The sequence below is a fragment of the Triplophysa dalaica genome, chromosome 16 (assembly GCF_015846415.1).
Source record: "Triplophysa dalaica isolate WHDGS20190420 chromosome 16, ASM1584641v1, whole genome shotgun sequence".
NCBI classification, from domain to species: domain Eukaryota; kingdom Metazoa; phylum Chordata; class Actinopteri; order Cypriniformes; family Nemacheilidae; genus Triplophysa; species Triplophysa dalaica.
The window spans coordinates 19261745-19277603 of record NC_079557.1 but is presented as its reverse complement, the minus strand read 5'-3'; the positions used below and the strand labels follow the sequence as shown (position 1 = coordinate 19277603).

Below are 15859 nucleotides of genomic sequence, written 5' to 3'. Positions count from 1 at the left end.
TGTGATATGACATTTTAATGTGAGATTACAAATGAAGAAACTTTTTGGCTGACATCACCAAGCACCCTTGCTTGGTACAATCTTTTTTCCTCATATCCTGTTTTTCTCCAAAACATTTCACATTATGGACATAAAATCGATTGTGAGTGTTCTGTTTATGAAGATCAGCAAGGATTTAAGAGGAAATGTTAACATACGGAATGATATCATCAGCAGCTGGGATTTTCCTGTAATCTTAAGGTGATCGTGTATTTCTCCGCTCTGATCCGGGAAAACACAGGGACTGCATTGATATGCACCAGATGTCGGCTTCTCCATTATATCTGATAGCAAAGAGCAATCAGAATGGAGACTGTGGCTTGATGAAAACTCGTCTGCTCGACTCCAGCCTTGACTGCCATGACATCATTCACCTCTGCTGCCCACTCCTTGCTTTCAGGTATGATATATAGTTATATATAGTTATAGGCCAGGAATACGTTTATGTGTGCTCCCAAGACCAGTAAACACAACACAACATGATAATGTATTCCAGCTGAGTTGATGTGACTGGTGACCATAAAGTACAATTGGGTTTATTTGTATATCATATAATTTAAGCAATTTGTGGTGAATAGCAGTGTGGGACAAGATAATAGAAATATAAAGAATTGCATATTCAAATTTTTTTTTTACTTTTTAACCCTACTCGACTTTTAACTATTCTTAGGCAGTACATTTATGCAAACTGTAACATCATCTGGTTCACACGAAATTAATTTGGCACTAATGTGAACAATTCGCATGTTTTGTTAACAAAGGAACTCAATTGTAATGACGTTATCATCCTCATTCTGATCGTTTTAGAGAACAATTATGTTTACCCAAGCATAAGAAAATGAGACATTTCTAAGAACATGACATTTCACATTTCAACCTGCTGATCAGAAACGTCCTTCCAGATCCTATGGAAATTCACAAGTATGATGTAATACGCAAAAATTAAAAATAGCAATACTGATGCCCCTCACCAAACCCCGCCCCTAAACCTAATGTGACTCGGCCTAAACGTAAAAAATTATCATACGAATTCATTCAAATTAGCCACCTTGTAAAATAGTGACAAATTTGTGTGAGATCGTGTTGGAATTTTAAACTATTCTTAAACTATCAAACCAATTCGTATTAGCAGTTATTACAAACCAGTTTGCATTAGAGATTATTCGTATTATTAAAATATTAATATTTTATCAAATCTAAGTCAATTGACTTGTGATAGCAGGTTCAAGGCCTGTTGAACTTTTTCTTGAAAAACTAGAAAAGTTACTGCCACACACAATAACAGAAATTAAAGGCACCAAATATTCTACAAAAATCCACTTGAGTCTTATAACCAGGTATTTATTTCATGATAAATGTATGAATACATGTAGCTTAAGTTTGACAAAAGTATCTCTAATTGAACAATCTCCCACACATGACTGTAGAGAACTGAACAAATGATTATCATACTCTCTCAGCATGTTTCCTGCCTCTCTCTATCTATCCCATCAAGTATTATTGTCTTGTCAAATCTGCTCTTCGAGAAGCTAGTGATAAAGCTATTAGTCACATAAAGCCTGGGTAATACCGGTGCAATGACGGCTTTTGGATGGATCAATAGTCTTATCTGTCTGTCGATGTCTCATACACTGACTAAAAAAATAAAATAAAAACGTGGTCAACCCCTTCCCTCAACGCTAGACGCTAATCAATACAGCAGGCGATAACAGAAGGCTTCCAAAGCCATTTAGCACAGTCTTATCACTCTGCTGAGCGCTCAACCTGTCAAAATATTTTGTGGCAGTGTGGCACAAGGGAACATTTCATGCCTACCAGGGGGAAAAAGAGACTCCTTTTCAACCTAAAGAATGGCAGTTTGGGAAGTTACTATTTCACAAGAGCAGTTTGAAGATAATACAGTTATGCTAGAAAGACACTACAAAGCTTCTGTTTAAGTCATCAATCTGCATTTTACTTTCTTTTGTACTTGAAGTGGGAAAAAAGAGGTTCTGGTACTCTCCTGTGCACGTTTCAATATGCAAATTATTACCACATTTGACATTTCTAGAACGAAAAAAACTGTATTTGGACATTGCTGGTACAACATTTTTATTGATTGCTAATAAGGTTAAAATCAAATGTGAATTTTACTGCATGTGATAATAGTTCTGCAGTCTATTGAATTCTGTTAATTAAATTCATCATATACACAGTTATATTTTATGCCTTATGCCCCTACCTAGTCAATCTTCTTCAATTTGATTGGGTGAACATTCTGTCTTCTTTAGTTTTATTGGCTGCAGTGCTGCTTGGCCTCTTTAATTTGATTGGCTGGAATTCCGTATACACTGTTTGATTGGTCAATCTGTTGAAATTGGCAGAGCCATTGAGAGAGTTCTGTCAACTCTGTTGACTCCAATGGAACAGTTTTTTCACAGCAATGGAAGTCCATGGAGGCTCTCGATAGTTTGCCAAAGTTACTAGTTACACATGGATCAACTGAGGTAAACTTCTAACCCGATTGAAGACGAAAGCCATTTTATGAATGAAAAAATGAAAGAAATAAGAGAAAACATAACTTCCTGGAACTATCTGAAGGCTCCATGAATCACATGACGTTCCAGCGTTTTGGACTTCCATTGGCAGAACTCTCTCTCTCTCAATGGCTCTGGAAATTGGGTCACTAGATGGAAATCCTGCTCTCTATAGCAAAAAAAGCGTGATGGCTCATGCTAACACCGCGGCTCTAGCAAATCATACAACGCTTTGACTCGGATTGGGAAAGTACCGGCAACATGTGAGGAGTGCAGTTACCCAAGAAAATATAAAGGTACACTACATATTTAAATAGAGAAGTGCCGGTGCCAAGTCCGGCCAACTACAAGCACTGGTAGTGAAATATATGTTTTTGGTTAGGGTAATGGCTTATGATAAAAGCATCTGCCAAATGCATAAATGTAAACATTTCCAGTAAAAAAATGGGAGCAATTGAAAAGTATTCCACAAATTTTTGAGCACAACAAAATACTATCCGCTCATGTGACAACAAAGAAATACAGGGAGGGTTTTCCAAACAGAAAACACAATTCAGCACCTCAGTCGGAGCAAACTCAGGATAAATAGGCCTGAAGAAATATGGAATAATAAGTAGCCAGCACAACACAGTACAGATGAATCCCACGAGAGCTGCTTCTACAGAATCCACTTCTTTTAACAAACCAAAGCTACGAAAGGCGGGGTAGACAAAAATCAAATCAATGTCCTTGAAGATGTTTTCCTCCCTCCCAAGAGCCATCTTGAAAAAGCGACTATAAGCACGCTCTCCTAAGTTTTATTTCAATCTTTCCGAACTCTACCCTTTTTAATTTTTTGCATCCTTCTTGTGTTCCTTTTCACTCCAATGCAGTGACTCATCTGTTGGAAGGAGGGGTAGGGAAAGATGGTGTAGGCCCAGCTGGGCCCGGCCCTACGGGGGGTCTTCTCACTCTATGCCTGCCCCTCTTTGCAAAAACAACATCCATCTCCATTTTCCTGCGAGCTGACCGGTCTGAAGGCGCTCTCAGACCAATTAAAATTCCCCAGGTTTTCCGTCCCGCCACATGCTTAAATGTACGGTGCGAAAGCACCATATGCTTCAAAATGGGCGACGGCGCAATTTGGAGCACGATAGCCCGCGTGATTCCCGCAGAACAAAGAGGAAGAACAGCTGGCTGCCTCGCCATGGTTGAATAGCAGCGAGTCAACCTGTTCAATCGCATGCCATTCTTGTTTACTGCATCTTACCGCATTCGATTTGTTTGCTTTACCGGGATTAAGCCCATAAGTAAAAGCAATGGGAATTTCAATCTACTGCTCAAACAAGCTCGAGGCAACAACATAAGGCTGTTTTTCATATTCAGCACTGGAAATACAGAAGAATAACCTCTCACGAGATACCACCTTAGGTCTGAAATCAAGCAATTCTGTAGTTGCTCCTGGGTGTTTAATGAACCAAATATGAACCTTAAACATAATAACATAATATATGTATCTTGACAAAACTTAAAATAAATAGGATGTTATTTGCATTCATATTTCTCTGTATAGGATGTTATGGATGTTATGGGATCAAATCCCCCAGATGTCAGCCAGTCAGATGAGGGGACAGCGCTGTATGGCTTGTAAACCGCTTCAGAGTGGCTCATGTATCGCGCCCCGAGCGAGGTCACCAGGTCTCTGCTCTAAGTGTCAGCTCAACAGAACGGATGAAGTTAACATTGCCAGTGATAAAGCTCCGTGACTCAACCTCCAGAGGGTTAATTCACAACATATGGGTTTTGACTGCAACAAAAATCTGTCTACATGCTGAGGATCTGGAGCATTCATCAGAGCTTTTGAAACTTTTGGAGCAGTTTACAGGTGAAACATGCAAATCACGGCCTTACACAGCCTTGGTAACCTTTCGCATAAACCAGTCTGAGAAAATGAAAATTCTATAATTCCAGAACTTTTATAATATTAGATATAATCAAAATACCATACGTATTCATATCTTAAAAAAAACAACAGCCATTGTGCCCTAGAGCAAGACACAGCACAGTCCTTCTGTCATCACAGAAGCCTTGGAAAGACTTTTTAACATGCACAATATGAGCTGCTTGATGAAACATGCCCTATAAAAGTTACAACAGAAGTTTTTGAACTTGTTCATGTTCCAGTGTATTACTAATGCATTTTTTAATAAACTTATCTTGAGTGACTCCAGCGTTTTTCCTTCTACATGCAAAAAGCTTAACTCTATTCTCACCATCGATGAGATTTTTTGGTCATTTATGACACAACACAATAGACAAGCTTTTCTGCCGTTGGATGTTTTCATTGTTATTTGGTAGGGGGCGCTGTTACACATCTATGTTTCGATAACCTTTCTGCATCCGACCTAATGAAGTCTGTTAAAATGCAATTTTCTAAGCTTTGTTTTCTAACTTGTACTGTAAAAAGTAATTTTACAGAATTTTCAATAAAATGTCCAAAACAGTTTTTTACTGTTATTTTTAAAGAAACCTCAAATTACAGAAAAGGACCAAAAAACGGTTGTTCTACGGTTTATTTCTGGTGCCAGCTGCCAGAAAATTTCAGATTTTTACAGGATTTTTTAACAGTATAGACAAATTCAAATGTTGAAATTTCTTTACAAAATGAATGACTTTCCCACGGTAGTTGGCTCTGTTCTTTCAATGGATATAACATCTTTGCATTTACATATAGTACAAAAAATTATTTTGCATTTAGTGAATGTGATAAAAAATGCTGGCACTGAGTGGAATGTTTTTTTTTAAAGCTCTGGCAGGGAAACAGTAAAGGGTTATACAGTAAAACCTACAACATCATGTTGTTTATGTATAAAGCAGCATTAATGTCTCTTATTTCATTGTGAAGCCTTTTGACTTGTTTAATAACAGATGTGTGCAAGGTTACCTCAATTCAAAACATCACCAGTCAAGACATAAAAGATAAAGTTGCCACTCTTGTACAGCCCTGCATTTAGGACATGTTTGGGAAAACCCCTAGATCTACTTACAGAACAAAGGGTGCATTATTTTACTATAAAAGCACTTATTTGATTCTTATTGAGTCCACATTTGCAAATACTGGCTACAACTTGGTAAAATAAGTATGCATAACCATAAAATGGGCCCAATTTGTTATACTTTACTCACTAATTCAAATCTTCTGATCAGATTTGGCAACTATATTAATGAGCCAATATCAACTTTCTACATCTGCAACCTGAATCCGAGCAATCTGTCAGAATTTCCCCTCATTCCAACGTTCAGTGCTACCAACAAGGTTGATCTTTAAACACCCCAACGACAAGACCTGCCTCGCAGAACATAATGCCGTTCACAAGAACGCCTGAGGTCGCTTAGCTGATTATTAATGAACTACTCCATTATGTCAACCCCTCTAACTGCCAGGTTTCAATGCAAAACAGATCTAGCCAGGGGAAAGTCAACAGAGCCAAGACTATTTGCCAACCAGTCCTGTCCAACTACTGTAGCATCCAAACAAGTGCAAATTATTACAACATCTGCAGGAAGCCTGCCCTCTGACTAAGACGTAAAACGGTCACACTCACCTCCCCGGATTGTGGCAGTGTCAGTTTAGGAAGTTTTCCCTTGGTCCCAGCTGTGCTGCTTTTGCTTTCCAGCAGACCACCAAATGGCACGCCGTTGTACCCTTCCACAACCTCCACAGGGGGTTTGAGCTCTGGGGAATCGTTGGGAACCTGGTCTTGCCCGTCCATGGGCCTGACGTAGGCAGTGGGTTTTTGCTGCACGACGCTGCTCGGCTTGCAATGGAGGCCTTGGGGGAAAGTTGGCGTCGAGAGTCCGCTGGGAAGCAGGGACGTGGAAGCCAACGGAGAGCCGCATACATGGGAGCACAAATCCTGCTCAACGGGAGACTTTCCGAGGCAAAGCTCGGCCATGGATGGGCCTTTGCTGGACTGTGCCTGCTTTCTGTTGGAGTGTGACGAAGTTGTAGGTCCACAGGGGTTTGGACTCGAGTCCTCTTGGTCCTGATCGTGTCTGCTTGATGTCTGCTCATGACCGGAGTGTTTTCCCCGGCTGACAGCTTGAGAAGCCTGAGCGCCGCTTGAACTGTGAGCCCCTCGGGACCAGTCTGAAGATCGGGACTTTTTGCCGCCTTGATGCCCATGGACGATGCTGGATGTCGACATGCTGTTATTTGGGGGTGGGGGCATTGAAGTGCCGTGGCTTGCTGGTTGGGAAGGGGTAGCTCGACTCCTCTGAGTCTCGGAAAAGAAGCCCGGCTGCTCGGGTTTCTCCACAGGAGTCTGTGGAACAGAGTTTTTAGGAATGCCCACGAGGTGACTCTGGTTGGAATGGCTGGTCAGGAGCTCCTTCATCTCATCGTAATTCCCAAGCGTGTTTTGAACCCGGTTGGCCAAGGCATCTCCTTTGTTAGTCTGAAAGAAAGAAGAAAAACTACATGACTACTGGCAAAAGAATGATGAAAACAGTTTGCACTCTTGGAATCTTGGAATCTTTAAACAAATGATGTTCCAAAAGTGTGGAAATGAAAATATGATATAATAATAACATTATTAATATTACTATTAAAATACACCACTGTAATGTTTAACTGTTTGTGTCACCCTGTTTATCTTTGTTTACTGAACTGAAAGAAAAAGTGAAAGAGCATTTGTGTAAATGTTATGCATTTTTTGCATAACATTTGCAGAAGTGAATAAGTGTGTGTAGTGTGAATAAAAAATTGGGTTTGTAAAAAAAAATTGTAAATGTTAAGCTAGAAATTCTTTGTATGAGAAATCTAAGGATTGCATTTGTTAGTAAATAGACACTGGGTATATCTCATGACTGGACCAGTAAGATAGATTTGAGATTCAAGCCAACTCTAAATTTAATGTTAGTCAATATTTATGAAAGCCCGCAGAATGTGATTGCGGTAACAGTGAGACATGAGTTTCCCGCGTTCATGAGCCATTCCTATTCATCCCTCATACGGATCAACATAAAATAATGTTTGCAAACAGCTACTTGATTTGGGGTGGATACAGTATTCCCCTATTTTTCTCTCCCTTTTTCCAAAGTCGGCTTTTGCTCACAACAAGAGTTACTTTATAATAATTGTTTTCTTTTATTCTGTGCGGTACATTAGCTGCACAGCATTTTCAAAAGAGAAGCATGCAGGCAGCTTCCTCCCATAACTGATTATTTGTAACTTTTTTCTTAACATTTTGGTCTTTAGTATATTTCTGCATTTATAGCTAATCCTTTATTCAAAGGCTTTAAGTCCAAGCTTCATTTTAAACCGCTTGAATGTGAGATACTCTACCAATAAATAACCAAATGCGAGCTTTCCTCTGTACACGATACAATTAAAGGCTACGTTAATCCCGGGAAGCAAAAGTTGAGAGATAAATCTATTAGCATTCTCTATTCGTTTCACGTGTAATTGCGTCATTAATAATACCCCGACTGTTCTGAAATGCAAATGCATCCGTTATGGCTTTCAACAACATAAACAGTCAATAAACAAATAATGTTAAATGATGCACAACCAGCGTGGCGTGTTTCAGGCTATTATAGCCGTGAAGGAATTATGTGCTGGACAGTTAACACATGACCTTGCACAGAATAGCAGAACCGGATACAAGTTCTTAGTCTAACAATAAAACTGACCTCTGATCTGCTACAGCCTGGGCATTAATGTCAGCAATAAAGCCATATTGGCTATGCGGCTATGTGCTTGTTGTTGGAAGATTTATCGCAATGACATTTTCTACATAGGATCATTATGTAAAGTGCAAATCTGTAATGAAAGACCTAAGGATTTTTCATTAACACAAAATGAATAGACTTCAGCATAAATGTGTAGATTTTAAATGTGTTTTTATAAATTTACATTTGCATTTAGGCATTTGGCAGACGCTTTTATCCAAAGCGACTTACATTGCTTAATCCTATACATTTTACATAGGTATTTGCAATCCCCTGGGATCGAACCCACAACCTTGTGTTGTTAACACAATGCTCTTTCCACTGAGCTACAGGAAAGCTAAATAAAAAAGACATGAACTTAAAGCTACAAAGCTAAAATCTGGATTTAAAAAAACGCATAGTTGTTTCTACCCATGGTTCGGTAAAATATGGAAAATCCCAAATTTTTGAATGAAAAAATGATGGGTGGTTTCAACTCATAGTTGGGTCAAATATCACTGCTGTCCTTCTGAAACCTTACATCTCCATATTTCGTATTTTTGGTCATAAATTGTTATTATCAGTCACCATTTATTTTTGTTACCTGGTTTTGGAAACATCTAACCAATAAAAAGTATTAAAAAGTGCTTATCAACCATGACAGTACATTTACATTTTACATTTACATTTTTAGGCATTTGGCAGACGCTTTTATCCAAAGCGACTTACATTGCTTTACATTCAATATTGAATGTTTTTACAATTCCTAAAAAACAGCTAATTTGGACATCCAGGGTTTTAAAAGGACAGCGACATAAAATACATTTTTAGGTAAAGTTAAAATATGGTTGGGTTTTACTAGTCCTGTCAATAAATGTCCAATAAATGTTTGTGTTTATATAATATGTGTGTGTGTTTATTAATAGGTATATAAATGCACATTCATACAGTATATGTATATATAAAATATTTTCATAAATATAATACATTTATATATAATTATAATTTCTATTTTGTATAAATAAACATATTACACATATTTCTTAAATATATGGATGGATGTATAAATATACAAGTCACACACACTTATTATATAAAGACAAACATTTTTTTTTTAGGAATCGATAAACCGTGACCAATCGATTTGACAGCACTTGTTTATTTATATTTTACCCAACCATAGGTTTAAACAAGCCTTTATATTTCATTGATTAGTCCATTTTTTCATTATTATAGTAGTTTGGTTTCTATAAGAGATCTCTCCTCCCATGATGCATCTCTCCACACCCTCTCTTCCAGGTGACATAAGGTTGCTTCTCTGGGCAACGCTTGGATGTGAAATGTGGGTCAGTGTGGCTCTGCTGTAGTGTTTTAGAGCAAAAGGTCGGAAGGGGCACCCTTGACAGAGAAGAGCGGGTGAACCTCCCAGACGAGGTGCTTCGGTCAATGTGAGGGAAAATCCATCTGAGGCGACACAATGAGCTGTTGTGTGAGCCTCACTGCTTGACTGAGGCATGAAAATGCTGGAGCGCGGCCAGACGCACATTCTACACGGCCGCTCCAGCTTGGGGGAAGGTGAGAAAGAGAGAAATGCCGGTTTGAGGCGTTAATTGCTGACATTTTATGTTTCTTAAAAAGTAACTTCGAATTATGAATAAGCCCTTCATAAATGATTAATTGTGTACGTATTTGACAGTTTCAGCTTGGAATAGCTCATTAAAGTGTTCACTGGAAAAAATAAACACTGTGAAATGTCTGTTAGTTTTTGGAGCGGTTTTAGGGTTTGCCAACTAAATAAATTATTATAGTAAAAAACACACCGTTTGTGACATTAGTGTTTTATTATCTGTTTCTGGTTCAAACTTTATAAAAGATTCAGTTAAAATGTGTAACAAAGTTTAGGTGTACTTAAGTGTCATCCAACTAACTTTTGCTAGTATTATTTTGTTGCCTGGCAGTATCTGTTCATTCTAGTAACAAGCGACATGTTTTTACGAGCAGCAGTACGGCATGAAAATAAATACTGTATTTCACAATACATTTGTATTGCACAGCCTTACATTTACATTTACATTAAGTCATTTTGCAAACTTATTTATCCAAACTGTCCTACAGAGAGTTCAGGGAGCAATAAGCGATATGTCTTGAAGGAGAAATCATACAACAATACCTTACAAAGGTATTGAAGAGTGTACTAAAGACATGGCAATGAAACACATTCTGAGTCATTTTAATGAAAAATGTTTCATTTAAGAGATATATTTAGATTGATTTATTAGTGTCACCTGAAGGTAGCGTAAATACTTTAAAATCTATATCGTTTTCAGCTTGACAAACTGGCCTGTATCACTGTCGCTGCATACTAATAATACAGACCTGTTACACAGCGCTATTAAATGCAGAATAATCGCTGACAATGCACATCCATAATAACATGTATTCACTTCCTGATGAAAGCATTTTGAGTGGAATTAGATGGTTTAATAGCATCATTCAGGATGTGACTGTGACTCTCAACACTCTGGAGTCTTTAGGGACAGGAGAGACTTTGTGATGGCCATTACTTAATTGACCACAAGTGGCATCCTGGGAGAAAGGGCTTCATTCCTCGGGATCTTGTGGACTTCTTTACTTCTAGACAGGGAGAGATTACCTACTTAAACACACTTAAGTGCTTCAGTGTCAGCCTGCTCTTTAAAACACTCCACTAGTCTTGATAAATGCCCGTAATGACTCGTGAATCCTTAATTCTGTGAATTGTAAACAGTAGCACCGTGGCGGAGCAACGTCAGGTCAATGTGAACATATAGTATGAGCAGCTTTTAAACAAGCAAAAAAGAGACAAGAATCCTCAAGAGAAAAGCTGTATTCCTACAAAGTTGGGAATAAACACATACGTCTCTGTGAATGTGTTTGCTTGTTGAGGTGGCACCAGCAGTGTAAATGCAGTTAAATGGGGTCATATTAAAAAGACACTGTGTGTTCTGGGGATGGAGACATGTGGGGTCTGAGGGCTTGACCGCTACCACTCTGTGCAGGCTATGCACGCTCACAATGAGAGTCTTTGTTTTGTCTCTCAATTGCCGACCCTTTCCAACTTCTCCAGAGAATTCTGAGTATTTCAAAGAATTTCCCTAATGGATCCTAACAAGAAACTCAATAAAAACATCGGAAGGTTTGCAAAAACTATCCAGATGCGTTTAGTAATCACTGGTGTATCAGTCTAATATGTGTGATTGAAACATTTATTTACATGTTAGTATTTAATTGTAAACTAGACTTACTTGATTTGAGTTCTTGTGGACAAATACAAGATTATTGGCTCACCCTATGGCCTATATCTGTTTGCCAGAGCAATGGTAGACTGTTTGATAAACTTGTAGCTAGGTACTTTGCATTAGTAATTTGCAGTGTAGCTATTAACCTTTTCAAAATAAAATATAAAAGAATAATATAATGATAATAGCTACATTATTATTATTATTAGTAGAAGTAATAATTTAACATTTAAATGAAATAGCTTCATGAAATAATAATAATATTAACAATAATATAATAACTATAGAATAATAGCTACACTGTTTTTATCATTATTATAAATAAAATAATAGTAATTAATTGTTTATGATTATTATTATTTATTTAAAAAAGAAAATAGCTACATTAATTACTATTATTATAATATTGTTGTTGTCATTATTATTGATATTTTTGTTGTTATTATTAATAGTATTAGTTTTACTATATTTTTATTTTCATAAAAAAAGTTGTAGCTTGACAAGCCTCAGTTTTAAACCAGCTTCTTTGATATGATACATAAGTGTATGTGTATGAGTGTTAGTGTCTGTGTGTGCTGTCTCTCCTTGACAAGACTTTGGCAGTGTTTACAAAAGAGCCTTGTGCTGTCTACTGCAAGCACTCAGGGCTTTCGCTCCTGGCCAGAAATCCAGCAACTGCAATGGTAATGAAGGTGGCAAAACTCTAGATCTCAGTCAGAAAGCAAAGAAACCTCAGCGTCACTCAATAACTAAACCCAAATGTGTCTTCTGGAGGGACGGTGGTTTCAGAGAGCCTTCTGTGGAGTCATCTGATAAGACTGTACATGTACATGTATATTGTTTGAATCACACAGGAGCAGTAAACAACAGTGTATACACTGCCATTAATTCGTTTGTATAAGTGAATCAGACTCAAATGAGTCAACGTAAAGAATCATTTAAAGTCAATGAAAGGTTAGTCATAGAGAATGTAAGAAAGAGTGTGTATTGTTGAATTCCAGGATTCTGACGTAATAACTCAGTCAATATAATAAAGTAAATAATAACTGACTCCATTTTCTTCCCTAATACACATTACAGTGTTTTTAGTGAACAATGCATCAGGGCGTTATTTAAAAAATGTTTTGTCATCATAATGTTTCATTAGAAAGTAATCATTAATCATCTTCTCTCCCTTGGCTTCCTTGTTGGCTGATGTCACTACATTTATCTGTCCTTCCCCTCCAACTTCCTGTCACAGTGTTGCCAATTTCCACGATTCAATCAATTTTATCTAAAGTGCATTTTGTGGTAGAGTACAGTATATTCTGTTATACTTCTAGGCACTTGTTTCGCTTATAAATACTTCAAAATAAACATCAGCGAATGACATTTAATGTTTAACGCCAGGCACTGACGTATAATTCCATCTTCTAATATGAATCATCTATGAAAATACAGTCGCTAAGGGCAGATATAATTGATGATGACGAAGCTCACCGTGTTTTTGTACCGTTCTCATTCTTTAATGAGGAACAGAAAAAACATTGTTACCAAGTGAACATGCCGGCGAAAACAAGGCAGCCATAACAACAATTCCCAAAGAGCAGAGCTTAATACACACTTGAGCAAAACAGCCTTCAACCGCTCCTGAGACCGAGCATTAGACCGGGTTTATTCAATTCAGACATACTAACTGCTCTGCGCAATGCAGATCTAAATGTGAAAAAAGAAAACACAGAAAAAGGCGTTGCGGGAAAGCGCACAGGTAGACACCTATTCCTCATTTAGTTTATGGGATTTGACTCAGCAAGTTGCTTGTGGTTGAGGGTAATTTGGGAGAATTCGCCTCGGGCGGAAAGGAAAGAGGAGAAACGTGGCTCTGTGACTGGGACGGTAAAAAATTGTTGGAGAGACTCCAGAGCTGTGACCTTGGCTGGCTGTGAAGCTTTTTTAAACAGCCTTGCACAGAGAGGGAGCATGTCCGACAGGAGCAAAAGGCCACTGAGGGACACGGGAGAGCGGGGCGGCGGGGGGAGCTGATGATGTGGGAAACAAGCACCGGGGGCTGCGGGGGAACGCGAGTACCACTGGAATTGCTTTGAAGGTGCCAGGCGATCTGGGAGCCAGTAAATTAGTCCCAAATAGCTGTTAACGGCACAGTTCCATTAAACAGGATTTAGGGGGATTAGCTAATAGCAGCCTTAGATGAGTGGTTGACGGGGGGGCAAAGAGTAGTCGGCGAGGGAATAAAAAAAGCACTCATGTTCTTGCTATCAACGAGAGCAAGCTTTTTGCAGTGTGACTGATAAATATGTGGCATCATCTTCCGTTTTCAAGTGGGGTGTTGAGTATTTAAACTTTCATTCTCGTGTTTGTGTACCAATTTTCATGTTAATCTTTCAAACGGCGATCAAGATGCTCACGCACAGAGCTTCTGTCGGGATCCTCCGTTTTGAGCTCCAAATCCCTCTCAAGTCTGACAGGACACAGCGCGGCTCGCTGAATGGAATCAGGTTCAAAGCACAGCACATCATTCAGTGGAGTGATGCAAGCCCACAGCTGCAGCGGGGAATGCTGGGACAGCACATTCCTGTGGGCCAGGAACAATTACATTCCCAATGCAAACTCAGTCTGGAATGGCCTCAGCCCCCATATATCAAGAGCTGTCTTCGTGGAGTTTGTTGGACAGGCCACGGGATTATTATGTACTCCAGATGTAGCTGAGCCAAGCATCACTTTTACTATCGCCCCTACTTTGGGTTAAAAATCTGTTCAAATGACAAACCCTACATGCATTTCAAGAGACCCGATATCTAGGGATGACAAAATGGATACTGGGAAATGTCTTTTTTAAACTTGAGGCATCACAAAGAAACTATCTCGCAACCGGCTGTAAATTTGTAATGTGAATCATAGAAAAACACGACAATTACGAAGAAAGAAGGAAGCAAAACAAAGCAGATTGTGCTGAAAATGAGATCGAGTTTTCCAGCTTGTACAACAGTTACGAATTGCCAAGAGATTGTGTTGGCAACCTGCTTGCATCATTGTGGATTTCCTTCAGAATCTAGTTTGAATCTATTACTGTGACTGACTATTTTCATGCAAGTTATTCTTCCCGAGTGACCATAAAAAGACAGGTTCACCTTGGAGCCAATCTCCTTCCTACTTCCAGGGACTTTTTCATTACCGCAAACACCTTGCGCTTGCTCGCTTGGGATTTGGTCCCGACACCCTGTAAAGCTGCTTTTGGGACCATTTTCATTATTAACATGTTATATAAATACAGACGTAACAAAGCAAAAGTCGTATTTACCCTTCACCCGCTGTCACCCTCAAAACATTTTAGAGATCAAATAAAAACTCAAGTAAAACGCCGCTTCTGGTCGACGTCAGCAGTGACCCAGTTTTGGCTTTATATATCTGAGGCTGAAGTTGTTTTTAAATGTGGAGAGCTCTGATGTTAGGGCGACTAATTTCAGAGGCTAAGAGGAGGAGGCCTGTGCCCAGATGAAGATAAATGGCATGTGTAGTGCTGATTACAGAAAGAGAGAGAGAACACTGATCTAAGAGTGTGCATGCCACGGAAAGCCTATTTGACTTTAAAACAACAAAAGTCTTTCTACGACTGCTGCTCTGCGGGAAGTAAGAGACAAATTCCAGGCCTGACTACTACAAAAAGGCGTTTCTTGCTTCAAAGCGGCACTTTCCAGACGCTTCATCAAGTCTGAACACATTTATGATGGAATTAGCGCTTCTAGTAAACTAAACTCGGATGTTCCCAATGGTAAATTGCGAAAGGCAAACTCATAAATCTTTTTACATATCTGCATCAATTATCTCGGATCCTTTGACAGAGACAGAACACACAAGCTGACATATGTAACATTCCCACTCCGGAACATGTCGAGTCGATCAAGTTCGCATGCTCCATATGTGGCAACTGTTGCGGTCATTTAAATGCCAATCTTTAGGAAAAAGCGACATTTTCACTCAAACAAGGAAAAACTCTCTGCTTACATTTTTTTGTTGAGAAAATCCATTTTCGTCCCGCCAAAACCAAAGCCATAAAATGTTGTCATAACCTGTCACAACGCATCCTGTCAGAAGTGTGTACATGGCAGAATCACAAAAACCACACAGATGGAACAATTAAGGTGAGAGTAACTGTGGTGAAGAAAGGTAGAATAGTCTCATCCAGGCTTTCAACATGTAATGACACTTCGGGGTGAAAAGCCGTTCTTCACCCACTGGCTGAATGCAGAGGCACAAGGGAAAATTGATCCTGCTTTCTTGGCCTTGCGAGGACCCCGGACCTCCGTAATGACAGTGCGTCACTCTCTGTGAGATGGT

The 15859-nt window shown here is 38.9% G+C and overlaps 1 protein-coding gene across 1 annotated transcript in view; it reads right to left on the bottom strand.

Annotated features, from left to right (window-relative positions):
• aff2 (AF4/FMR2 family, member 2) overlaps positions 1 to 15859 on the bottom strand; it is a 170351-nt gene that overhangs the window by 111679 nt on the left and 42813 nt on the right. The window contains exon 3 of the mRNA XM_056769720.1: positions 6140 to 6991. Within this exon, the coding sequence (XP_056625698.1) occupies positions 6140 to 6991 (852 nt within the window). The remainder of the gene's footprint in view (positions 1 to 6139; positions 6992 to 15859) is intronic.